Genomic DNA, 27,085 nt, shown 5'->3' on the forward strand with positions numbered 1-27,085 from the left:
ACTACTGTTTATTATGTTATTCTCTTGCATACATTTGAAAATTTCCATAATGAGTTTTTTTTTTTTTAATTCCATTTTAGTGGTAAAAATTTTTTAAAAACTCACTACTACAGAAAAAGGAAACACACACAACCTTAAAGCCTGGTGTACAACCAATCAGTAGTTCCCTCAAAATTCTAATTAAAGTGCATGCAAGAGGAAACTAGTAACTTATCTACTCAAACTCACTTTCCACTCAAGAAAAATGTGAATATCTGAAATTAAGAAATAGTCTGAAAAATGTCATTCTTAAAGTATTCTTTATTAAGATCATTAAAAGTTGTAGAAACAACTTCATATTATAAAGGCACAGGGAGACAGTTTGATAAAATATTCAAATTAACAGTAACTTACAGTACAAAAGACAATTTTAATGCACATACAAACCCCAATGTCTGATTCAAAAATATTTTACTGCGTCTATTAATGGGCAATGATTAAAAATATAAATTGCTGCCATATAATAAATATCTGATAGTGAACATCTTGATAGCAAAGTGAACAAAATATTTATTGCTTTTCACTTACATATTTTTCCCTGTAATTTTAAATTCCTAATTCTTTTACTATCTTCTCAACTTTTCCCAAAGATAAAATAAATTTCACATAATTTCATGGAGGGGAAATGGTAGTTATAAAAAACTACCTCAAGTAGCAATCACTGCTGGCAGTGTTTTCTCACTTTCTGTTCTGCAATTGCAATCACATTTCCAAAAAGAAAAGCAAATGTTTGCTAAACCATAGACAGACAACCTTTTTGTGACTGGTATTGTAAGGTTTATAATGAAAACTTATCAAATATAAAAGGTGCTCCCTTTTCAAAATGTGTATTTTATTTGAAGTTTTGAGTAAGAGGTGTTTGGCAATTTTAACTACTCCCCTCAAAAATCTCCCAAAGTTGCAAAAAAGTCAGTTTAGTAAAATTCCAAGCACTTAAATGCTTCATTGAGGGCCAGTTCATATATGCAATGCACTAATATGTAAAAATTAACATAATGCAACTATTTTATAATGGAGAGCTCTTACCTTTTCCTTCCAGTTTTTAAACTGGAATTAACTTTATTGACTTCATCCTCCTATTTTTATAGCAACCTAGTTTTAGATGGTACAAGTTGAATTTCTATCACAAGACAATAAAATAACATGAATGCATTATCCTAGTTAATGCTATTTCAACTTAAGAAATATGTACATTGAAGTATTTGATAATAATTGTAAAGTTACTTAACCGTATGTCACGTTCAGACAGTATGTAGCAGCTAGTAACGTGCCTGGCACTGAGTTGATGCTTAATAAATAGTTGCTGAATAAATGAAAAAGAAAAACGTGGCTTTGGTTGTGCATACTTTAATCACTTTCTGATTTAGAAAAAGATCAGTCTAGAGCTCACTACTGCACACTACATCAAATTTTGCTGTAAACAAAAGTAACAACTTCAAAGAGAAAAAATATTACCTGTTAGTGATAGTCAACTTACATACCGTAACATTTTTTAAAGAGCCCACACATTTCTATGCAAATAATTAAATTTGATGTTTTGATGTTTAACCATTAGGTAAAGAAGACCAAAGTGGGCTGACTGGCTAACTTGTCTGCTTTACAGTAATAATGATTAGTTCCTCAACAAATAAAAGGTTATGATGCCCAATTAAATTCAAACAATGGCTACCATGTTACTTTTGCAAAACTACCTACTAGTAAAAGGTAGGATAACTTTAAATTACTTGAAAGCAGTAGTTTAACTTTCAACAGAAAGAATCATCAGGAAGATATGAATTTAATAATGACAGAGCTAGAAAACTGGAAGTAGGGTGGTAAGAATAAGTAGGTGACCAATTCTATTTTAAATTCTAAAAATGAGACTCGGTATAATATTTCTTTGGCATATGCATTACTATCTTGGACTAGTTAACACTTTTTAGATACTGGGTTGTATTTTTTTTCTGAATCAAAATTAACATCAAGATACAGATTCTAGTATGTTCTTCTTAAAGCCTTTAGTAAAAGATAAAATGACATTTTGCAACATATGCCAAACTTCATGTTTAGTGTATACTTGTAATTATTGGCATAGAGGGATGTAACTGTTAAATAACCTGAAATGATACCATGCAATGGTGAAACTACAGAAGGTGGTGAAAAGAAGTATTTACATAATACAATATTTAGCTTTCTTTAAAAAAAAACACACACACAGTAAACCTGGGAATCCTGCCCTAACAGTAAATACGTACCAAATAGCACTGAATGAGAACTAGTAAAAATTTAAATGAACACCTAAGTAACCTGAATTTTCAAAATTTAATTTAAAAGAAAAACAAAAATGGGAAAAAACCCTACACATCAGAAGGAAAAAGCGGCCTATAAAACAGGCCAATCTGACTTGACATTCAAAGTAAATGCAAGAGATTCACAAAATCATGATAGTAAATGCAAACTAAGTACCAAGTACCCTTTGATACACAAGTCAATGTACTATCAGACTCATTTCCAATAGCTTAACAATATTCATTAATCCACTCAAGCATTCCGGTGTAGTGGGGAGCAGCTGAGGACAGCTCAAGCCTCCAAAGTATAAGAACATACTTATTTGCAGAAGCATCATGTGATTTTTGAAGTAATGTCTTATTTTGATGGATGTTAACATTAAGATCTATCAGTGCAAGTTTATCATCCTCTGAATGTAACACTTCCAAATTTCATTTTTTCAGATAGTTTTTTGGTGGTTTAGTTTTAGCCAGTGCTGTTTAAATGGAGGAAAAAAGAAAAGGTCACCATAGACTACCTCACGTTGTTACTTAATTGTGCTAGGTATTCACGCAGTTCTTTTGCAGCCTGGAATCTGCCATAGCGCTTCTTTGGGTTGGCACACTCATCCAGCAAGGCCTCGAGCCGGCCATCTTTGGCAATTTCACTTGGTGGATCATGAAGGAGTCCTCCAGAAGTGCCACGCCAGGTGGCATGTCTGGATAAGAGGTTCTGACAAACAGCATAGTAATTGTGGTCCACAGTGGCACGAGCACAAAGAATTTCTTTTGAAAATGATAAGCAAGCCTCCTTATCACAGTCATCAAACTTGCTTTCATACCATACATCCCAATTTTCAGGTTTATCTGTGAAAGGAGGAAAAGCAGAAGTAGAAAAAAAATTTTTTAAATAGTTTTCATTGCTTCCAAAAATAGAATATTTCACTAATTAATAGTATTCTACACTTTTAGGTAAAAGTATAACTTTAAACATTTAAATATATAAATTCATACAAACATTCACTGAGAGCCCACCAACGCTAGGCAGAAAGATTCAAAAAGGTCCCTACCACTTACAGGTTTAGTCTAGTGACTTTCCATCGTACACAGAAAGTGCCATAAAGAAAATGACACAATGCTACAGGAATAGTGGAGAATTAGCACTTATCCCTGGGGCTGTAGAAGGCTGCAAAAAGGAGAACATCTAATTTAGGTCTTAAAAGTAACAAATCTGAAAAGAAATTAGAAAAAATAGCACTCTAGGTTCAGGACACAGTATATGCAAAGGCATGGATTTAAGAGACTGGTCCATTTGGTTGACGAAGCAATAAGTTCACTGTGGCTACAGTGTGAGAAAGGGAGTTGGCAAGGAGATACAGGTGACGCTAGAGAAATAGGTCGTAACTTGTGTAATCATGACCATATTTTATTTTATAGAAAGATAACTCTGGCCTGAAGACTGGAAGGATTAAGACCATGACAGCAACTATAGGGCCCAGAATGAAAAGCTAGATTGGAGAAACATTTCAGGCAAAAATAAGTAAGTATATGGGTAAAGTTTAAGGTTCTAATTGGATGACAAGGTATGTACAATTGCATAATAGTGTCAATATTTTATATATAGACAACATAAAGGAGCTATAAGGTATCAGGTGGGCATGTCATATGTGTAACTAGAACTAGACTTGAAACATGAGTTTGAGATAAGAGAGATAATAGGCATACTGAGAACACATAAGCACACACGTACGTGAAGGAGCCAAGGCTTGAAAAACAAATAGCTAGCTGTATATGGAAGGAAGAGATATTTTTGGAAGAGGAAACTGCATATGGGAATGCCCAGAAGTGGGCCAATTCATTCAGGAAAACAAAAGACCATTGTAGCAGAAGCACTGAGGGCAATAGGGAGAGGGGTATTAAAAATGAAACACTCGAAAAATACATACATACATAAGGCTGGGCGGGGTGGGCTCACATTTGTAATCCCAGCACTTTGAGAGGCGAAGGTGGGAGGACTGCTTGAGCCCACAAGTTTGAGACCAGTCTGGGCAACATAGCGAGATCCCACTTTTACAAAAAATTTAAAAATTAGCCAGGCATGGTGGTGTATGCTTGTAGTCCCAGCTACTTGGGAGGCTGAGGCAGGAAGATCACTTGAGCCAGGGAGGTCGAGGCTGCAGTGAGCCGTGATCATGCCACTGCACTTCAGCCTGGGTGACAGAGACCCTGTCTCAAAAAAGAAAAAACAAGAAAAAAAAGAATCAGAAGAGGGCCAAGTCACAAAGATTACAGATTATGCCCTGGTAAGGCATTTGGATTTTACTTCAAGAACAATGGGAAGTCATTAAAACCATTTAAGCAAAGGAGTAGTAAGATTAATGTTTTTTTAAGGTTACTATTCCAAAGGAGGAAAAAACTTCAAGAAGTTGATACTAGTCAAAATCACTTCACAAATTTGCCAATTAGGTGGTTGCTAATGGCAAGGCAGAGGTCTATGTCAGGTTTTAATGGACTAAGGAATGAACAGAGGCTGAGGAAGCAGAAAGGCAATAAATAATTTTAAATAAAACAGTGGACAAGCAAGGAGAAGCAGAAGAGAATCTTATATATACTTTTTATAGGGAGGCAAAAGAAATGTTGGATATTAAAGGAAGGAGGTGAGACACTGAAGAAGGTAACTGATGTAACAAATTCTCAAAGAAGAATCTATCTGAAAAAGAAAGACCAATGTGTGTTGTTTTAATGAGGTTTAGACAATAAAGGACACTGAGGGAGTTGCCACAGCAAAATCTCAATTTCCCTGTGAAGAAATAAAATAAAGGTAATTTACTAGAAAGTTGAAAGAAAAGGGAGTGAATGGCCGGGCGCGGTGGCTCACGCCTGTAATCCCAGCACTTTGGGAGGCCGAGGCGGGCGGATCACAAGGTCAGGAGATTGAGACCACAGTGAAACCTTGTCTCTACTAAAAACACAAAAAACACAAAAAATTAGCCGGGCGCGGTGGCGGGCACCTGTAGTCCCATGTACTTGGGAGGCTGAGGCAGGAGAATGGCGTGAACCCGGGAGGCGGAGCTTGCAGTGAGCTGAGATCCGGCCACTGCACTCCAGCCTGGGCGACAGAGCGAGACTCCGTCTCAAAAAAAAAAAAAAAAAAAAGAAAGAAAGAAAAGAAAAGGGAGTGAATGAATAGACAGAGGCTTTTGCAAAGTGGCTACTTAGAGGACCCATGAGACATTTGAAAAGAAATGACCACACTTAAAGTAGCACTAGAGCAATGCTCACTGTATGAAATGCAAGAATACAGGAGCTATATGGTTGGATTCATCTAAGGTCAGGAATTAGTAATAATTATTCCAGGAATGTCTGCATAAAATGAATTATAAAAAAAATTTTTTTATAAACACTGAAATAATTTTTTTAAGCTTAGGAAAATTGCACTCTATGATTATAATAAAAACCACCTGCTTGTGTACACTTTAAAAAAGAAAGCATAGTATACGCTGCTACAATATTCACAAACGTAGGAAGAGGTAAATAGAGAGTAGAATATTTCAGCAGGATGTTCACCTCCCATAAGAGGATCTACAGGGCAAGTCAATAAATAATCAGAAAATAGTCAGGTAAGTATAAAATCTGAACAAAGGGTGGGAAAATCAAGTATTTAATAGGATCATGCTAAGATCATGCAAAAAGTAAATGTCAACCTAATATATGGCTGTCACATAAACTTTTCCCCAGGTGCCACAAATTTTCAGCCTTTGTCAAAAAATATTCATATTACTTTTATCAGGGGGAAAGAAGGGATTAAAAAATATAAAACCCTCACCATGGAGCAACACCCTTTGGTTTTTCTAACTGAATTGGTTCTAGACCTACAGGCTTTGTCCCTGACGCTTTAAAACTTCTATGGCATTTAATTTTCAAAACACTTCAGACACTATCCATCCATCCTGTGAAGAACTCAAAAACAAACGGAGAGCAAAGTTTCGGGTGAGATGTAATAATCAGAATGTCAAACCAAACTCACAGCTGCAGTGCCAGGAATCACCAAAATGGTTAAAGTACAAACCATATTTCAAGAACCCATACGACCATTCTGTTTTTCACTTTCAGTACAGAATTCAACATATTACATGAATGTAATTATATTCAACAGTTTATTATAAAATAGGTTTTACTTTATGCAATTTCCCCCAACTGTAGGCTAATGTAAGTGCTCTGAGTATGTTTAAGGTAGGCGAGACTAAGCTATGACGCCCCATATGTTAGGTGTATTTCAAATAACAATATTTTCAATGTAGACTGGGTTTATCAAGATGTAACCCCCTAGTAAGTCAAAGAGTATCTGTATTCGTTTATTGACAGTGGTTATATAAAGCAAAGAAAGACGCGTAAAGTTGCCATCTAAGGAGGAAATTCAAGGCTCATTTCATACAAGTATAAACATTATATTGACATAGGAAAAAATGAGTAGGAAAAAATCTAAAAACTATATACTTACTTTGTCTAATTAATCTTTTGTCAGCAACCAAAACATTTTCAGCATCCACAATGATTACCTTCCCATCTCTAGGACCAACTGCAAAATTGTCAAAGCTGACGTCCAGGAGGTAGAGTGCAAATTCAAAGTCATTGTTTGTAAGCTGTTCTGCTATTTCCATTAATTGCCAAGCGAGGTCAACTCGTTTCTCCCATGGCGCATTAAAGTAACTCCACAGTTCTTCTCCAACATAATTTACAGCCACCATTCTTCCACAAGCTCCAAGATACTTTGCAAATGGCCAACCTTCATCAGACGGAAAACTCTACAAAAGAATTATCTTAATATTACAAGAGATTCTGATGAATATATCCTAGGTCTATCCTCAGATCCTTTCAGTAGATTGCTACTAGGAATGACTTTGGATTTTCTTACTACATTTGACAGTTTATTAGAGATTAAATTCATTTTTTCCTAATTCATACCAGTACTAGGGACCTGAAAAATATTTAAATAGAGAACTTTACACTATAAAGCTAAAATAGGATGACAAGTCTTGCTTATCAAAATCTAAGAACCAAATTGATCAATAAGAGGGAAGATACTGTCTTTATTACCAAATCTGAAAGTATTTACACTTTCCCTTATCTTCTTCACTTGTGTAAATGTAGTCAACCAATCCTTTTATTTAAACCGAGAGCACTGCAGCCTATTAACCAGCAGTTATTTACCAGGCATCAGGAATTGTGTTATGGTGGCAATTAAGGGTGAACCAAACAGTCTCCATTTAGCCATGGGCTTTTATCTTAGAAGAGCATGCAGACACCAAACAAATAATTATAAATATGAAAAGTGTTAGTTACTAAGCATTGGTGCAGGTCCCAGGGGAGCATTTAGCAGGGGCCTTACCTAGTCAGGAAGCAGGTGGGGTGGAATTCAGGGAAAGATTCTTGAGAGGTGTCTTTTACCCTACATCCAAAGGTTTGGAAGGGACAAACTGATATCCTATTAATGCAACCTCCATTTTGAGCACATCTGGTCCAAGTTTATCTTGTTTCCCTTTCCCAGCCATATTTTCTGTTCTCCTTGGCCCAGCCTCAAAATTATTCTCATCTTAGCAAGGTTTTCTAATGGATTTTAAAACTACTGGGAGGATTATCATCCTAAATCAAAAGAAAAGTGTTCCATGGCCATGAACATTCATTTTCACCTTAAGTAAAATAATAGGCTTTATCTAAGGTACTTTCCACTGCTAAAATACATATTAGAAAATGAACACTGGAGAAAAAAAGGAATCAATAAATGTGTGTGTTCTGACTGATCCACCAACCAGCCGTTCCCCCAACTCTTCCCTCTTCTCGGGCCTCCCTGTTCCCTGAGACCCAACAATACTGAAAATAAGCCTATTAATCCTACTATGGCCTCTAAGTAAGTAAATGAAAAGAGTTGCAGGTCTCTCATTTGAAATCAAAAACTAGAAACAATAGGCATAGTGAAGAAGGCACATCTAAAACTGAGATAGGCAGAAAGCTAGGCTTCTTAACCGAAACAGCCAAGCTGTGAATGCAAGGGAAATATTATCAAAAGAAATCAGAAGTGCTACGCCAGTGAACACACAAATGTTAAGAAAGCAAAACAGCCTTATTGCTAATAGGGAGAACGTTTTAGTGATCTGGGTAAAAGATCAAATCAGTCACAACATTCCCTTAAGCCAGTACCTAATCCAGAACAAGAACCCAACTCTCCTCAATTCTATGAAGGCTCAGAGTTCAGAAGAAAAGTCTAAAGCTAGCAGAGGTTGGTTAATGCAGTTTAAGGAACGAATTCATCACCATAATATAAAACTGCAAAGAGAAGCAGCAAGTGCTGATATAGAAACCACAGCAAGTTATCCAGAAGATCTAGCTAAGATAACTGATGAAAGTGACTAATCAACAGATTTTCAATGTAGATCAAACAGCCTTCTATTGGAAGAAAATGCTCCCTAGGACTTTCACAACTAGATCCAAGAATTCAATGCCTGGCTTCAAAGCTTCAAAGCAAAGGCAGACTCTCTTGTTAGGGGTTAATGCAGCTGGTGACTTTAAGTTGAAAACAATAATTGTTTACCATTCCAAAAATCCCAGAATCCTTAAGAATGATGCTAAATTGATTTGCCTTCACTCTATATATGTAACAAGAAAGCCTGTATGACAGCACAATGGTTTACAGCATCCTTTACTAAATATTTTAAGCCCACCATTGAGATCTACTGCTCAGAAAAAAAGATTCCTTTTGAAACATTGCTCACTGACAATGCACCTGGCTACTCAAAAGCTCTGATGGGGGTGTGCAAGGAGATTCATGTTGTTTTCACGCCTGCTAACAACATCCATTCTGCAGCCCACAGATCAAGGAGTAATTTCAACTTTCATGTCTTATGATTTAAGAAATAATATTTTGTAAGGCTATCACTGCAATACATAGTAATTTCTCTAATGGATCTTGGAAGAATAAATTGAAAACCTTCTGAAAATAATTTGCCAATCGAGATGCTATTAAGTGTATCTGTGATTCATGAGAGGAGGTCAAAATATCAACATTAACAGAGTTTGGAAGTAGTTGATTCCAAATCCCATGGATAACTTTGAGGGGCTCAAGACTGTAGTGGAGGAAGTAACTACAGATAGAGTGAAAATGGCAAGAGAACCACAATTAGAAGTGGAGTCTGAAGATGTGGACACTAAATTACTGAAATCTCACGATCAAACTTGAAAAGAAGAGGAGCTGATTCTTATGGATGAGCAAAGAAAGTGGTTTCTTGAGATGGAATCTACTCCTGGTGAAGATGCTGTGAATATTAGTGAAATGACAACAAAGGCCTTAGAATATGACATAAACCTAGTTGACAAACAGCAGTAGAGTTTCAGAGTACTGACTCCAATTTTGAAATTCTACAGTGGGTAAAATGCTATGAAAAACATGGCTAGCTACAGAAAAATCCTTCGTGAAAGGAAGAGTCGACTGATGCAGCAAACTACATTTGTCATTTTATTTTAAGAAATAACTGTCATAGCCACCCTGATCAGTCGGCAGCCATGAACATTGAGGCAAGACCCTCCACCAGCAAACAGATTACAACTCACTGAAGATTTGGCTCAGATGATCATTAACATTCTTTAGCCAAAAAAAAAAAAAAAAGTATTTTTAACTAAAGTATCTATATATTTTTTAGACATAATGCTTACATACTTAGTAGACTACAGTATAATGTAAACAGAACTTTTATATGCACTGGGAAATCAAGAAATTCACATGACTCACTTTATCATGATGTTTGCTTTATTGAGGTGGTCTGGAACTAAACTCTTAATATCTCCAAGGCATGCCTGTATCAATACTCTATTGCTAGAAACTGAACAATCTACATACACTTAGTGACCCCAAAATCAGGCTCCTATTCTTGTATCTCTTAGGAAAACAGGCAATATTAATTTTGCCCTGAGCTTTATAAAATTGTCACAACTCAATATCCTTGCATTAAAATTTAATCAACTTTAAAACAAAAAACAAATCGAGAATTATACTTTATCCATAATTACCAATTTCAATTGCTCCCTTTCAACTATAACAATGCACAATATCTGTACTTGTTCTTTGTGTATGTAACGTTTTTCTCTTAAATTTTAATATTGCAGCTTTGTGATGAAATCCTAATTATGTAAATGAAAAACTTAGATATATATGAATCATTAATTATAGTAATTTAATTGATTCCATTTTAGTTAGGAGGTCATACGTACTGGTTCTTTAGAAATTAGAGGTAAACACATATCTAATTTTGTGCCTTGCCTGAGAATTTTAAAATTTATTTTGGGAATTAGAAAAAGAGATTACTTGTGTCCAATTAGAAAAAGAGATTACTTGTGTCCAATGTGCAATACAAAAACTGTTGAGGAACCAAACAGCATTCTCAGCTATTCCCCTAATAAAATACCTCCATGACCTTGAAATTTTTGTTAGACAATTACAAAAGATTTAACTATTTCCCAGAAACATTCAGGTATAAAGATCCTGACATAAAAATGAAAGCACTAAAATAAGAAATATGTAAGATTACATAGTTTTGTCATGCAAAAAGTAAAACAAAAAACTCCTCCATACACTACTGGTATATTATTCACATGCCATATTGTAGAACAGATACAAACATATCTTTGTGAAAATAAAATGGTCTTTGACAACAGGAGAAATGAGGAACCGGGCCAACATCTGCACATGTACAAATGCTTCCTTGTTTTTGGAACCTTTCCAACTGACAAACAGCAGTCAAAACTACACTTCATTACCCAAGTTCCCCATAGAAGAGGGTAACATATATAAGTAAATGTCACATTGAGCAACTTTATATTCATAGAGTGCTTTCTGACAATGTTAACTGAAATTCTGTTATGCCTCATTTTAAGAAGAGCACTATAGTTTTTCACATAGTTTGCTACCTAATCTTTCAGAAGAACTTTAATAAATGAATTCACACCACTTGCTCAGATGATAAGAATTTTTCATTGTCTAATCAAAAGTCAGATTTCATTACTGATAATACAATTCTATCGAACACTGTAGTACAAACAAAATCCTCAAGGAAAGCCAAAACATTTGTAATTTGCAATTAATGCAATTCGGGCTTAGAATCAAATTACCATGGTCAAGCAGAGTTTGAGAGACAAAATTTATATACGTTAGAACTTGGATTTGTTAAACGTATCAAGCAGTCAGAAAATAACTTATTCCTGATTACCAAACTCCTACAGTGCATAAAACACATTAGGTAGGATAGAAAGTTTACTGCTAAGGTCTACATTTTTCTACTTAAAAATTTTAAATCAGATTTTTCAGATTGTCTAGCACAAGCATATAGTTTAAAGTAATAAAATAAAATGTGATTTTTAATAAATTATTTACAACTGAACAAAATGTACAAATACTTTTCAAATGAAAAAAGGAACATTTAAATTTAGAATGATATCAATCCTAACTCGGGATTGGAGGCACGTCACTTAATTTTGCTAGGCTTTTAATCAGGATTGAATACATGACATTAAGTGTAAAACACAGAATTTTTTAAACTAAATATTAAAGGTTGTACAAAGGCCCAAAACAGTTATATATTTACTTTTCTATAATTGTATTTTTTAAAAAAATTAAGTTGGTAATAACTAAAGAAGATGTCTTTAGAAAAGCAGCATGGTTAACTGCTAAGAGCTGAAAAAATATTAAATGCTTTCACTTTTAATTTTTAAAGCAAAATTTGTTTTGAATTTGAAGTGTAATATAATTCACGTCTAGGCATTTTTTTTAAATTTGGTTACAAAACCACAACCTACTTCTTGGAGAGCATACAACTCAAATAATACTAATAACAATATTGTACATACTGACAGTATCTGAAAGCCAAGATTTCGGAAACAAAACTACTAACGTCGCCTTAAGAGGTGATATGTAATGTATGTAATCAATATTAAAGACTGGAAAATTTGGATACTTTATACTGTTTATAGGAATACAGTATTTCATAAAATTTCCATATTTAACGGCCAATATAGTATATAAGTAGAAAAATGAATCTTAAATTACAATGCTAGATTGTGAAGTCCCTTCCACCCCTACATCTCACTAGCTATAACGATGGCAAAGCAGTAACTTTTCTGAGCTTTGGTTTTTTCCTCTGTAAAACTGGAATATTTGTATCACCATATTCATCAGGGCAATCTAAGGATCAAAGAAAAAAGATATGAAAGGTACATTGCACATTCAACACTATGCAGTAAGGAATTGTTTACCGAAGTATTTACACTTTTATTATTATAAAGTTCTGGGATACATGTGCAGAAGGTGCAGGTTTGTTATATAGGTATACACGTGCCATGGTGGTTTGCTGCATCCATCAACTTGTAATCTATATTAGGTATTTCTCCTAATGCTATCCCCCTCCCCCAGCCCTGCACCCCGACAGGCCCTGATGGGTGATGTTCCCCTCCCTGTGTCCATGTGTTCTTATTGTTCAACTCCCACTTATAAGTCAGAACATGCGGTGTTTGGTTTTCTGTTCCTGTGTTGTTTACTGAGAATGATGGTTTCCAGCTTCATCCCTGTCCCTGCAAAGGACACGAACACATCCTTTTTATGGCTGCATAGTATTCTATGGTGTATATGTGCCATATTTTCTTTATCCATTCTATCACTGATGGGCGTTGATTGGGTTGGTTCCAAGTCTTTGTAGGGCATGTGCACCCACGCCCAGCTAATTTTTGTATTTTTAGTGAGACAGGGTTTCACCAGTTTGGCCAGGATGGTCTCAATCTCTTGACCTCATGATCCGCCCGCCTCAGCCTTCCAAAGTGCTGGGATTACAGGCAGGAGCCACCATGTCCGGCCATGAATGTCTTCTTTTGAGAAGGATGTGTTCATATCCTTCACCCACTTTTTGATGGGGTTGTTTTATTCTTGTAAATTTGTTTTTCCTTGTAGGTTCTGGATATTAGCCCTTTGTCAGATGGATAGATTACAAAAATTTTCTCCCACTCTGTAGGCTGCCTGTTCACTCTGATGATAGTTTCTTTTGCTGTGCAGAAGCTCTTTAGTTTAATTTGATCCCATTTGTCAATTTTGGCATTTGTTGCCATTGCTTTTGGTGTTTTAGTCATGAAATCTTTGACCATCCCTATGTCCTGAATGGTATTACCTAGGTTTTCTTCTAGGGTTTTTACGGTTTTAGGTCTTATGTTTAAGTCTTTAATCCATCTTGAGTTAACTTTTTTATAAGATGTAATGAAGGGGTGCAGTTTCAGTTTTCTGCATATGGCTAGCCAGTTTTCCCAACACCATTGATTAAATAGGGAATTCTTTACCCATTACTTATTTTTGTCAGGTTTGTCAAAGATCAGATGGTTGCAGATGTTTGGCGTTATTTCTGAGGCTTCTGTTCTGTTCCATTGGTCGATATATCTGTTTTGGTACCAGTACCATGCTGTTTTAGTTACTGTAGCCTTATAGTATAGTTTGAAGTCAGGTAGCATGATGCATCCAGCTTTGTTCTTTATACTTAGCATTATCTTGGCTATACGGGCTCTTTTTTGGTTCCACATGAAATTTAAAGCAGTTTTTTTCTAATTCTGTGAAAAAAGTCAAAGGTAGCTTGATGGGGATAGCACTGAATCTATAAATTACTTTGAGCAGTATGGCCATTTTCATACTGGTTTTTCCTATCCACAAGCACGGAATCTTTTTCCATTTGTTTGTATCCTCTCTGATTTCCTTGACCAGTGGTTTGTTACTTCTCCTTGAAGAGGTCCTTCACATATCTTGCAAGTTGTACTCCTAGGTATTTTATTCTCCTTGTAGCAATTGTAAATGGGAGTTCACTCATGATTTGGCTATTATTGGTATATAAGAATGCCTGTGATTTTTGCACACTGATTTTGATTTTGTATCCTGAGACTTTGCTGAAGTTGATTATCAGCTTAAGGAGATTTTGGGTTGAGACGATGGGGTTTTCTAAATATACAATCATGTCATCTGCAAACACAGACAATTTGACTTCCTTTATTCCTATTTGAATACCCTTTATTTCTTTCTCTTGCCTGATCGCCCTAGCCAGAACTTCCAATACTATGTTGAATAGAATGGTGAGAGAGGGTATCCTTGTCGTGTGCCAGTTTTCAAAGGGAATGCTTCCAGTTTTTGCCCATTCAGTATAATATTGACTGTGGGTCTGTATAAATAGCTCTTATTATTTTGAGATACCTTCCATCAATACCAAGTTTATCGAGAGTTTTTAGCATGAAGGGGTGTTGAATTTTATCAAACGCCTTTTCTTCATCTATTGAGATAATCATGTGATTTTTGTCATTGGCTCCGTTTATGTGATGGATTACATTTATTGATTTGCATATGTTGAACCAGCCTTGCATCACAGGGATGAAGCCCACTTGACCATGGTGGATAAGCTTTTTGATGTGCTGCTGGATTCAGTTTGCCCGTATTTTATTGAGGATTTTCACATTGTTGTTCATCAGGAATATTGGCCCAGGAATATTGGCCTGAAATCTTCTTGTTTTGTTGTGTCTCTGCCAGGTTTTGATATCAGGATGATACTGGCCTCATAAAGTAGGGAGGAGTTCCTCTTTTCCTATTTTTTGGAATGGTTTTAGAAGAAATGGTACCAAGTCCTCTTTGTACCTCTGGTAGAATTCGGCTGTGAATCCATCTGGTCCTGGGCTTTTTTTGGTTGGTAGGCTATTAATCACGCCTCAATTTCAGAACTTGTTATTGGTCTATTCAGGGACTCGGCTTCTTCCTGATTTCATCTTGGGAGGGTATATGTGTCCAGGTATTTATCCATTTCTTCTAGACTTTCTAGTTTATTTGCATCGAGGTGTTTATGGTATTCTCTGATGGTAGTTTGTATTTCTAGTGGTCTATTTTTTTTAATATTTTCAAAAAACCAGCTCCTGGATTCATCAATTTTTTGAAGGGTTTTTCGTGTCTCTATCTCCTTCAGTTCTGCTCTGATTTTAGTGATTTCGTGTCTTCTGCTAGCTTTTGAATTTGTTTGTTGTTGCTTCTCCAGTTCTTTTAATTGCAATGTTACGATGTCGATTTTACACCTTTCTCGTTTTCTCCTGTGGGCCTTTAATGCTATAAATTTCCCTCTAAACATTGCTTTAGCTGTGTCCCAGAGATTCTGGTATGTTGTATCTTTGTTCTCACTGGTTTCAAATAACTTATTTACTTCTGCCTTAATTTCATTATTTACCCAGTAGTCATTCTGGAGCAGGTTATTCAGTTTCCACATAGCTGTGTGGCTTTGAGTGAGTTTCTTAATCCCGAATTCTAATTTGATTGCACTGTGGTCCGAGAGACTGTTTGTTAAGATTTTCATTCTTTTGCATTTGCAGAGGAGTGTTTTACTTCCAATTTTGTGGTCAAGTTTAGAATAAATGCAATATGGTGCTGAGAAGAATGTGTATTCCATTGATTTGGGGTGGACAGTTCTGTAGATGTGTATTAGGTCCGCTTGGTCCAGAGCTGAGTTCAAGTCCTGAATATCTTTGCTAATTTTCTGGTCGTTTATCTGTCTAATATTGACAGTAGGGTGCTAAAGTCTCCCACTATTATTGTGTGGGAGTCTAAGTCTCTTTGTAGGTCTCTAAAAACTTACTTTATGAATCTGGGTGTTCCTGGTATTAGGTGCAAGTATATATAGTTAGCTCTTCTTATTGCACTGATCCCGTTACCATTATGAAATGTCCTTCTTTGTCTTTTATGATTTTTGTTGGTTTAAAGTCTGTTTTATCAGAGACTAGGATTGCAACCCCTGCTTTTTTTATTTTGTTTTGTTTTTTTGGCTTTCCATTTGTTTGGAAAATGTTTCTCCATCCCTTTATTTCGGGCCTGTGTGTGTCTTTGCATGTGAGATGGGTCTCCTGAATATAGCACACTGGTGGGTTCTAACTCTATCCCATTTGCCAGTCTGTGTCTTTTAATTGGGGCATTTACACAATGTATATATAAGATTAATATTATGTGTGAATTTGATCCTATCATTATGATGCTAGCTAGTTATTTTGCCCGTTATTGAAGCTGTTTCTTCACAGTGTCAATTATCTTTACAATTTGGTATGTTTTTGTAAAGGCTCATACTGGTATTTCCTTTCTATATTTAGTGCTTCCTTCAGGAGCTCTTGTAAGGCAGGCCTGGTAGTGACAAAATCTCTCAGCATTTGCTTGTCTGGAAAGGATTTTCTTTCTCCTTCGCTTATGAAGCTTACTTTGGCTGGATATGAAATTCTGGGTTGAAAATTCTTTTCTTTAAGAATGTGGAATATTGGCCCCCACTCTCTTCTGGCTTATAGGCTTTCTGCAGAGAGATCTGCTGTTAGTCTGACGGGCTTCCCTTTGTGGGTAACCCGACCTTTCTCTATTTAAAATTTTTTAATAACAATTCCAGACATTCATCAAGAGATATGCTTATTTTCATGCACCTACTAAACACCTACTAAAACGGCATCTACAAATAATGAACCCCCTTCCAAATAGAGTGAATCACTAAATTAGAGAAACATCTTTACTGAGCTCTAGTAATTTCTAATTCATAATGAAATATATAGACTAGTCACTAAACCTTTAAAACCACTGATGCTATAAGAAATGTAGAGAGCATCCACAAGCATTAAAAGTGCAAGAAATTTTAAAACTGGAAACATGTACACACATAAACACAGTATTTTAACTGGCTTTTTATTTATTACTGATAAGCACAAAACAAATTCCAAATGCTGAAATAACCTATAATCTACCAAGATCAAAATCAAATATTTTATGTGATCAATAAAATAAATGTAAAATCAAAGAAATTTAGAGTTTAACAGTACCTCAATTGTAAATCCCGTTCAATCTTATTAGTACAGTGTTAAATGATTTACCTAAAGTCACGCAGGTAGTAAGAAGCAAATTTAGGCCAAGCTGTAATTACCTTTGCAAGAGTCAAAATGGATTCAAAAGATAGATTAATACAACCCCCCTCACGCCAATATCCTTCTGTTGAAGTTAAACTTTATTAGTTTGGGGTGGCTTTTTTGGGTTTTTTGTTTCTGTTTTTGTTTTTGCTTATTTACCATCTGTTTAAGAATTTTTCAGATTTTATAAAGGTAACAGGTTATATATTACATAGCAGCATTCCAGAAGCCATTAGCTGGAAATATAATGTAAGATTGATTATTTACCCTAAGTGATCTCCACCTAGGCTGAGACCTAAAGGAAGAGTTTAATATTAAGCAGACTGGAGATGGGGCAGTTTAGGCACATGAAAATCTTCTCAGAAATCAATAAAAGACCAAAGCAGCTGCAGTGAAATGAATGGAGAAATGACTTGAGGTAATGGAATCTGGAGAGTGAAGCAAGGACCAGATCATGTTGGGACTTACAGAATCAAACAGAAATCTTCAACACAGGCTTTACAGTGTGGTCTATATGTATGTCATGCAAAAACAAACACACGTCAAAATCTTAATGTTCAAGATTATCTTACATATTGAAATCAAACAGTATGCTGTGGTATACTTATTCTAAAAAACAAGTCTTTAAAATATCACAATAATACCCTTTGATCAATATTCATCATCCTGCCAGGTTAATAAGGCCATTTCACTCTATCATAACACAGTCATGAAAAAGGTAGACATGGAATATATGAGTAAAGATACATAAACAAATACATTTTGATTTTATTTATTTACTTACAAACAATAAATGACATGAGACTAATAGATTAAAATAGAGTCTACTTAAAAGTGCTTGCATTCTTTTTTCTCCTACATGACCAAAAATATTGTATACTAAATTTAAAAGATCAAAATTCCTTTTATACAATATAAAATATTTTATAATACTTCATTACCTCGTAAGATTCCATTAAAAGGAACATAGCTTTGCAGTTGGCCTTAAGAGAGAAAACAAATACAGACCAAGAGATGTGTTACCATGCAAGACTGATTTTTGTTAAAGTTGAACGTTCTTAGTATAAATAAACTAACTTCAAAAAAACTATTAATAAAACATACAATCTAAAATGTGAATATCGATTTTCTACATAACTGGCATTTCTACAAAAAAATTAAAAAGTTTAAGCTTGAAAATACTCTTACAAAGTATATGTCATCAAAAGGATAGAAAATGTTTAAAGGGGCCAGGCACGGTGGCTCACGCCTGTAATCCCAGCACTTTAGGAGGCCGAAGAGGGCAGATCACCTGAGGTCAGGTGTTCAAGACCAGCCTGGCCAACACAGTGAAACCCGTCTCTACTAAAAATACAAAAATTAGCCAGGCGTGGTGGTGTGCACCTGTAACCCCAGCTACTGAGGAGGCTGAGGCAGGAATTGCTTGAACCCGGGAGGCAGAGGTTACAGTGAACTGAGACCACGCTACTGCACTCCGGCCTGGGTGACAAAGAGAGACACCGTCAAAAGACAGACAGAAAAGAAAGAAAGAGCTAACTTAAGTTTTAAAATTATTTTTTAAAGCCCAAATTTGAATGAAATCCCATTGTAGTAACACACATGTTGTAACAGCTGTTCATAAAGATTAGTCAACTGTACTGGTGACAGACTAATATGTTCACAGTTTGGTGAACTGTCTGGAGGGGAGATATAGTAAAATTACTGGGATGATTTAATGGTTACTGAATTTTTGCTAAAATTTCTCTAAGATCTTAGCTTCTTAATTTATACTGCTAAATAGCAGCCAAAATCCATGGCAAATACTGTAGAAGCTTAACAATTTCAAGATTTTAAAGTCCTAGCATATGTCCCATTTATTTCATGAAATAATTTTCTGAATGCCATTTTCCACCCACCTCAAATTCCAACAATATTAAGCAATGCCTTGGAAATAGTAAAGTTGTGTTATTTTACTGAATATCATGTCCAACAGCTGTATCTAAAATTGGAAACTGATGTCAAAACACATTTTTAAAAAACTAAATTTAACAGAAATATATTATCTTTTAGAATCAATTGCTTAAGAAATGCTGCCCCCACCAAAAAAAAAAAAAAAAAAAATCACTTGTTCACAAGTTTTAAATATGCGTAAGTTTACTAGTCTCAACTGACCCTTACTGTGTCCCAAGGGTGTACAGATCAGTTCCTGGCACTATTGACCAATTCCACATAATTACTGTCAGATCTTTTCACTTCAGAGTTAAACCTCAAAAAAAGCATTAGGAAAAAAAAAACACAAAGAAGACACTAAGCATCATACTTACTTCAGATTACAAATATTTTAAGATTCTGTCTGAGTCTAAGTTCCAGACTTAACCTGTTTTTTGTACTACCATTTACAAATGTACTAAATAGAATTATTAAACTATAATAATGATTTACAGAGAAAAAAAGAAACTATTTGCTTATTTCTTAATCCTTATCTAAACCCTCTTTCCTAACATATTCATTCTATTCAGTATACTTCATATGAGACAAATCCCTAACCCCCTTTTAAACTGCTATTCTTAAAAAATTATAGCCTGAATAGGTACATATAAAGTATGTATATGTAAGGACGGTGACATTTCAATGTCTGCAATAAGAAAAGTAGGATTTTTACATTTCTAAGACAGACATCAGCATAATGTACTAAAGAACTTTTAACTATTATAGCTGACTAAAAATGGAATAAGCTGATTTTCAAAGACATAATACACTGTAAAAAGCTTTACAGCTGAAAACATTTAACAGATATTACTTGAATAATCCTTTCTCCTTTAATCTTTAAAACAATCCTGTTAGGTAAGTATTAACAACCCCATTTTACTGGTGAAAAAAACTTAGAATCTGAAACATTAAGTGACTTGCTCAATACCATCCAACAACTTTGTGGTAATACAGAATGTGAATCGGATGCTCTATCAATACTGTCTCCTCCACCCTTCCTCCCACTCTCCACCTCCATCTATTGGCAAAATCTCTGAAACATTCCCTGGTACCATTCCTATCAATATACAATGAGATGTCCCTCCTTGAGTCATGTGACAGTGTATATATACACCTTTTGTATAGGGCTTATTACATTACATGGATTGTATATTAGTCACTTGTGTACCTACCTCCTACATAGTAAGCTACTTGTTTCCTAGGGCCGTTTTTCCATCTTTTCAATCCAAATGCCTTGTCACAGATTGTAAAATGAACAGACAAATTCAGTTCTTTTGGTTATAAATTCAAAGAGTTCCCAAGAATTTCACAGACAACTTCCTATTACCTTATACTAACCTCACCTTACACTAATAATTTTCAGTCATTTTACAACCATTTACTAAAGTTCATCAAGTGTATTAGAAAAATGCAAGATTTAAATTATAAGGCCATGATTTAACGTATAGGTAATGAGTGAAAGTGAAGAAAGAAAAAGTCAGCATTCTGTGAAGAGTCAGCAGCAATGACAGAAAAATAGGAAGTAAGCCAGAGACCACAAACCAGAAAAACAGAATAAAAACCAGTCTGACAATCCCCTGGGAAGCTGGACACCCATATCCAGAAGACCTATAAAAACAAGCTTTCTATTTCCCAACATGTGTGAAGAATATGTGCTAACCTATGCAATGGAAATATAAAGAATAGTTCAAAGACTAGACACAAGCATATAAAGAACAAAATTCAGAATAGTCAAAAGATATGGATACGTCCAGAAACTAGACCAGGATGCCAAATGACTTTGCTCTACTGATTCGGAAGTGATGCTTTCTTAAGAGTGATTGTCCATTTCTAGGGTCTTTCTAAAATAAAAGTCCCCACCTCCTTTTTGGACTTGAGGTACACAGAATTGTTTTATTATTTTTGTTTGATTATCTTGAACAGCAATCAAAAGTGTAGTGTCAATGGACTCTCAGATGAAAAGCCACAAAAAGTCCAAAAACTTACAAAATTTATTAGATTAAAAACTGCTCTACTAGGAACCATCTCCAATGTGTTTTGAAGCTGAAATCTAGGAAGACAGTAACTAAAGAAACAGCCAGTGAAGGAGAAGTAGGTGGTTCCTTAAGCTGTTGTTTGAAAAGAAACTCTTGAGACAAAATCTGGAACATCCTTTTGCACACTACTGCCTCACAAGATCCTTGGCTACCCTTAACTCCACATATTTCCCCTTGAAGGAAGGTTTTGGTTTTGGTTTTGTTTTAATCTGATTTCATGTGTGTAGGGGGTAAGAAAAAAGGCTTGAAAGACAGCATCCAACTCCCAATCCCCTTTCAGAAGAGCTTAATTAAACCCACTCGTTAAAGTCAAGTTCAAAAGAAAACAACAACAGCAAAAAACCCAAATTTCTCAAGTCAAGAGTTTGGAAACCCCAGAATGTTGGGGCTGAAAGGAGCTAATCCAATAGCTTCATTCTATAAAGAGGGGGAGTGAGTCCAACAGTAAAAATCTATTAACTTTTCTAAAGTACCACTAGCTAAATAATCTGTTTACTTCAAAAACTCTATTTTTACCAGTGAACTTAAAAAAATATGTTGTTCCCTATATAAATTACTTTTAAGGGCAAAAACATTCATTGGAAGTTTTCTATAAAAAAAAATAAAGTAAAAATGGACAAAAATCAGTAAAACTAAAGTATGGTTGATATTCAAAATCACTGTTATTTTTAAGGTGATCCATACCCCACATGAGCTTCAAAACAGCTGATCAAATGCACCAGGCAGTTACAGTTACCTTTACTTTATTCAATATCTAACATTTATGCAATGCTTACAATTTGTCAGATACTACGTGAAGTATTTTGCATGTATTACAGCATTTACAAGAACAGAAAAACAAGCTTAAAAGCCATAGCTTAATGATAGTCACATACTATAAAAATAGAGTAAATTCCACTAAAATCATGATTCAGAAAATGTAAGGCAAATGAAGTTCCACAAATAGTAAAACTCCCAGCTCCTCCCCCTAAACAAAGAACTTTCTCCATTTCCTCCAAACAAGACCATCTTCACTACATCCAGTTTATAAAGTCAGAGATTCTGTCTGAACTTCAAGAAATCCAGACAGCATTTCTCTTTCTCTCTTTCTGTAAGTTCAATAGGTGAAATACAAATACTGATAGAAAAGTTATCAACAATAACTTGTCGTCTTGCCAATTACTTCAACAACTCAATTTTTGAATACTCCAAGACTCCTATTTACACAATATAAAAATCAACATAGTTCCTCTCCTCCATTTTTCTCCATAGGATTACAGTATACTTGGCACTAAAATCTCTAAGTAAAAATGTGAAGACGAAAAGAGAGTATTAGAGCAGAAGATAAAGGTACTACTAGCATTCTCTTGTTGCTTGATGTTTATAAACATTTTTTTTGAAGACAATAATTCTATGGGTAAACTGTTGTAAACTAGTGAAACTATCCAATAATAGGAAGAAAGCCGTACTCTCAAGCCATTTCATATGGGGAAATGTATATTACAAAGCTATACAGCCTTACATAGATAAGGTATGTGTGTACACATCTTACAGACGCTTCGTATCTTTCACCTCTCCTTTCAAGGCATAATAGCAACTTCAAATTTTACTGTTTTTTTCAAATCAGAAGAGGTGAGTTTAATGGATTAAATTCATAAGTATTTTTCAGTTCTTTCTTAACCACCTTATCAAAAGAAATTTGTACATGCTTATTCTGAAGCATTGTTACTATACTGGAAGTTTTGTTAAGAATACTTTGATGAAGTCAGTTCGAAGACTTTTCTTCCCCTGAAGTTGTTAATTTTTGGACAATGTAAGAAAAATCTAGTTTGTCACCAGCTGTCCAAAAATTCGACAAGTAGCTCCCTCTCCTGGAGGAAAAAAGTGAGTTTCTCTTAAAGCTGTAAAACATTTGTACTCTTTAAAAAAATTTTTTTTAATACATGAAGCAATAAACAGCTAAATCTGAGTTTTTCTATAAGTATCAATTAATATCCCAATATTACTGTAAACAGTCATAAACAGTTTTATAGAAACCTGTATAAATACTTAAAATGTAGTTTCCTAGCTAACAAAGGTAATGAACATCATGATTTGACTTACTGTACAGCAACCTTTGTACTTGATCACAGAATGTTGAGATACCTTCCATTTTGGTGGTTTTATATAATCATCAGTCCTCAAGTATATTGTTCAGACTTGTAAATTCACTAGCTTTTACCAAAGATCAAGTGATTCTACAAAGAAAGCAGCAGCTCTACGAAGACTTTTACTTCAAAATATCTTCTTCCTCTACTTGCTTGTTAATCCAGTTTTAAAAAAATAACATGCCTATATGACTGGGTTGGTACTAAAGACCCCTAAATTATACTATACCATATGTAATTAGCTATAATTATAATACATATATTAGTATTAGTACTATTGCCGGGAACTGGGTTGTGTAAATTTAAAATGTAATTTACAAATCTCACACTCTAAAATGTTGAGACATGTTTCATCACATACTAAAAACAAATTGTTATCCTATGGCCCATCTATTTACCCACTCAGAGCAATTGTGCCATTATGTGTCATATATAAGAAAATAATTGTGCATTTTCAAAAAAGGCTGTTTCATCACTAAAGATGAGAAGAGATAAAGAGTACGTTTGAGGGAAAAGTGAAACAGAAAACAAGATAAAAGCACATTTTATCTCAACTACAAAGTAAACTGAGCATGCCATGATAAGTTCAAACTTAAAAAAATATAAAACCTTCCTGCACAAAGCACAAATTTACCTTAGCGTAAAATCAGATGCCAAAGTTTCTCAAATTCAGTGCTATGACTACACTTACAAAGAACTGGCTACACAATGTTCTTAAAATATCAATTCTACTATTAGTTGTTACTAGTACACCACTATTCAAAATCACCTAATAAAAAAATCTTTCAGTAGGGACGCCAGCATTTTAAGTACAGTAAATGTATATTACACTAAGATAGCTCCTTGCTAAATTTTTGGGTCTCAGAGAATTTGTCCGGGTATCTACTTCAGCAAATTGCTAACACAATCTCCATGAACCAACCTTGTTAATATAAACAAGGCTTTTTTTCTTTTTTTAAAGATAGCTTAATGAGAAACTTCAGTTCAAGTGTATGTACATCACAGATATAGGCTAAACCTTTAGAGACTGACTAGTTTGGGAACTACTGAATAAAGAAAATTTCATGGAAACTTTAACCAGTTTTATGCATCCATTCAGTTAGGAGATACAGCAGTATTTAAAATACACTCTGACTTTAAAATTAACCCAATACACATAGCCTCTGATGTCCTGAAATTTATTAAGACCCACACTAAAGTTTCATTTGAGGCAAAATATTTGTTTTACGTTATTTGGCTGAACTAATCAAACGAAGCTGGTTTCTTTTGGCTAAAATGGACAGTGTGGAGCTTGAGAAAAGAAAGTAATATAAATAAATCTGCACTTTCCTATTCATATATTTTAGATTAAAAACAAACAAACAACAACAACAAAAAAACACCCTGTACAAACCCTCCAGCCCTCAATGACATTCTTAAAAACCCAGAAAGAATGTGAAGTATACCAAAATTACTTGTGAACTTTAAATCATTTTTTTCTCTTGTCATGGAAAGGAGCACGGTAACTTTTCCTGTAGACAGCAAGAGAAACCACAACCCCACAGCTGTAATCACTGTTCAAGGACACCGCACTGAAGCCGGGTGGGAATGTGCAGAAACAAGTAAATACTCCGAAAGTAAACAGTGTTTTTGTTTTTTGTTCTCTTTTTGATGTCACCAGTAAAAAGATTCCATCCTATTCCCCTAAAAGACACACTACTTTTCAGAATAAAGTCAGACGAAAGCAAATAACGCAATTGGCGAAAGGCAAGAATCTGCTTCCCTGATACTCGCTCTGGCCTAATATTTCATCTCCCTTCAACTAGATTACCAGATGAATAGGGCAGGTCACAGGATCAGGATGAAAATGTCCTTCTGGCCTTAAGCCCTTCCAGCCAAGTCCGACGCTGCCTTACTTTTCCTGTTTCTCTGATTCTAATCCCACCCAAAGCTCGGCTCACGGATTAACCCCACCCCGGCCACTGTCCCATTCTCCGACTTCATCCTCCCCAACTTGTCCCCGAATTAGCTGTCCAAATGACTGCCAGGTAAATGAGGGAAAACAAAGACTCTGAGACCGAAGTTAGGCCAGCCACCAGCGCCAGAAAAGAAGAGCGAACGCAGTGTAAAACACTTCCGAAGAACTAAGAAAGGGTCCAAGGGCTCGTGAACAGTCTGCGCCGCGGACCTGCAAGCCCCGGCAGATAAAAGCAGAAAGGCAGGGAAGCGAGCGGAAGGAAACTCGCGGCAGAGACATTTTGCGGAGCGTTAAGAGACGCACTCCCTCTGGCGTTGAAGGATCCGCAGTCAAATCCGAAATGCGCCCGAATCTAGGTGACAAGAGCATACTCTCCATCAGCCGGGTCGCCCTCGGCCTCCCTACACAGCCCCGCGGCTCCCCCGGTGCCGCCCCTTCCCAAGCCTGCAGCCTGGCCCAGCCGGGCCGAGTCCGAACTGGCGGCGAGCGCGGGCGGAGCCACTTCTCCCGACTCCGGTTCCCACGCGCGGCCCCTCCCAGGACGCCCCCCGCCCTGGCTCCGCGCCTACCTGTAGCACCAGCGGCTCGGGGTTGAAGGCCAGGGTCAGCAGCAGCTGCATGCGCTCCGAGTCCTTCAGGTTGCGGAGCAGGAAGCTGCCCGAGTCCTTGGTCTCCGCGTAGCGGCGCACCAGGCGGTCGAGAAGGCGCTGCGAGGGGCAGTGCACCAGGTCCGACCAGCCCTCCACCGCCTCGGGCGTGAGAAGACGCACGTCGCCGTTGAGGCGCGCGAACTCGGTCCGGGGCATGGCTTGCAGCAGGTCGCAGCGGGGCCGGCCGGTGGCCCGCTTGCAGATGCTCTGGTCGAGCTGCGCCAGCTCGCGCTGCGAGCCAAGGCGCTTGAGCACCACTCGGCGGCGGCCGCCCTCGCGGGGCTCGCCGTACTGCGCGAAGTACACGTTCTTCACGTTGAGGAAGTCCAGCAGGCGCAAACGGCCCCACGCCTCGAACACCACCTGCCCGTTGAGGAAGCGGCGGCACCAGCTCGTGCCGAAGCACGCCGGGCACTTATTGAGCTGCAGGAAGCGCCGGTCGGTCAGCTCGTTGCGCTGCCAAGAGGCGAGCAGCGACGGCGAGTGCAACACCATCAGCACCAACAGGCTGCCCAGCGCCGCCAGCTTCAGGGAGCGGGACAGGCGGCCCAGCTTCGGGGGCACCAGGCGCCACATACCGCCCGCCCGCCCGCAACGGGAGGGCGAGGGCACCCCCGGGGCGCCCCCGCCGCGCCAAGACCCGGAGAGCTACGGGCTGGAACCCCGGGCGAGAGAAGGAGCGAGCGCGGGGGCTGGGGTGGAGGGCGGAGTAGGTGTGTGAGAGAGGAAGACGGGGAGCGGGAAGACGCGGGCCTGAGCGGGCTGCGACTTCTCCTAGTCAGTAGTCTCCACAACTCCCGAGCTCCCTCCTCCTAGCTCCCCGCCCTCCGACTCCGGCGGCGCCTCCTCCACGCCAGCCAAGTTATAGAGGAGCGGGAGGGGGAGGGAGCGCGGGGGCCCGACGGCCGCGCGCCCGTGCCCGCGCGCACGCGCACTGCCGGCTTGGCACGAGAGCTGCGGCGGCAGCCAGCCACGACGAGTGGGGTCTGCGAGGAAAGGAGGGACTCACGGAAGGGGAAGAGGAGCTGGGATGTCTCACACCCACAAGCGGGAACGCACGTCCCAGAGCCGCACACCCTTGCTTGTG

At 37.1% G+C, this 27,085-nt stretch overlaps 1 protein-coding gene across 2 annotated transcripts; it reads right to left on the reverse strand.

Moving 5' to 3' along the window:
• Positions 1 to 280: 280 nt before the first annotated feature.
• On the reverse strand, positions 281 to 27,085 carry DIPK2A (divergent protein kinase domain 2A). Of its 2 annotated transcripts, none has more exons than XM_008008832.3 (3): positions 25,918 to 27,085; positions 6,787 to 7,090; positions 281 to 3,152 (listed from the first exon to the last, which is right to left on the reverse strand). In XM_008008832.3, the coding sequence occupies exons 1-3, from the start codon at positions 26,572 to 26,574 to the stop codon at positions 2,821 to 2,823; spliced, it is 1,293 nt and encodes a 430-aa protein (XP_008007023.1). In that variant the 5' UTR covers positions 26,575 to 27,085; the 3' UTR covers positions 281 to 2,820. The 2 variants fall into 2 exon arrangements, with proteins under 2 accessions (XP_008007023.1, XP_037858679.1); XM_038002751.2 differs by lacking the exon at positions 25,918 to 27,085 and adding an exon at positions 7,675 to 9,877.

The sequence above is a fragment of the Chlorocebus sabaeus genome, chromosome 15 (genome assembly GCF_047675955.1).
Source record: "Chlorocebus sabaeus isolate Y175 chromosome 15, mChlSab1.0.hap1, whole genome shotgun sequence".
Lineage (NCBI taxonomy): Eukaryota > Metazoa > Chordata > Mammalia > Primates > Cercopithecidae > Chlorocebus > Chlorocebus sabaeus.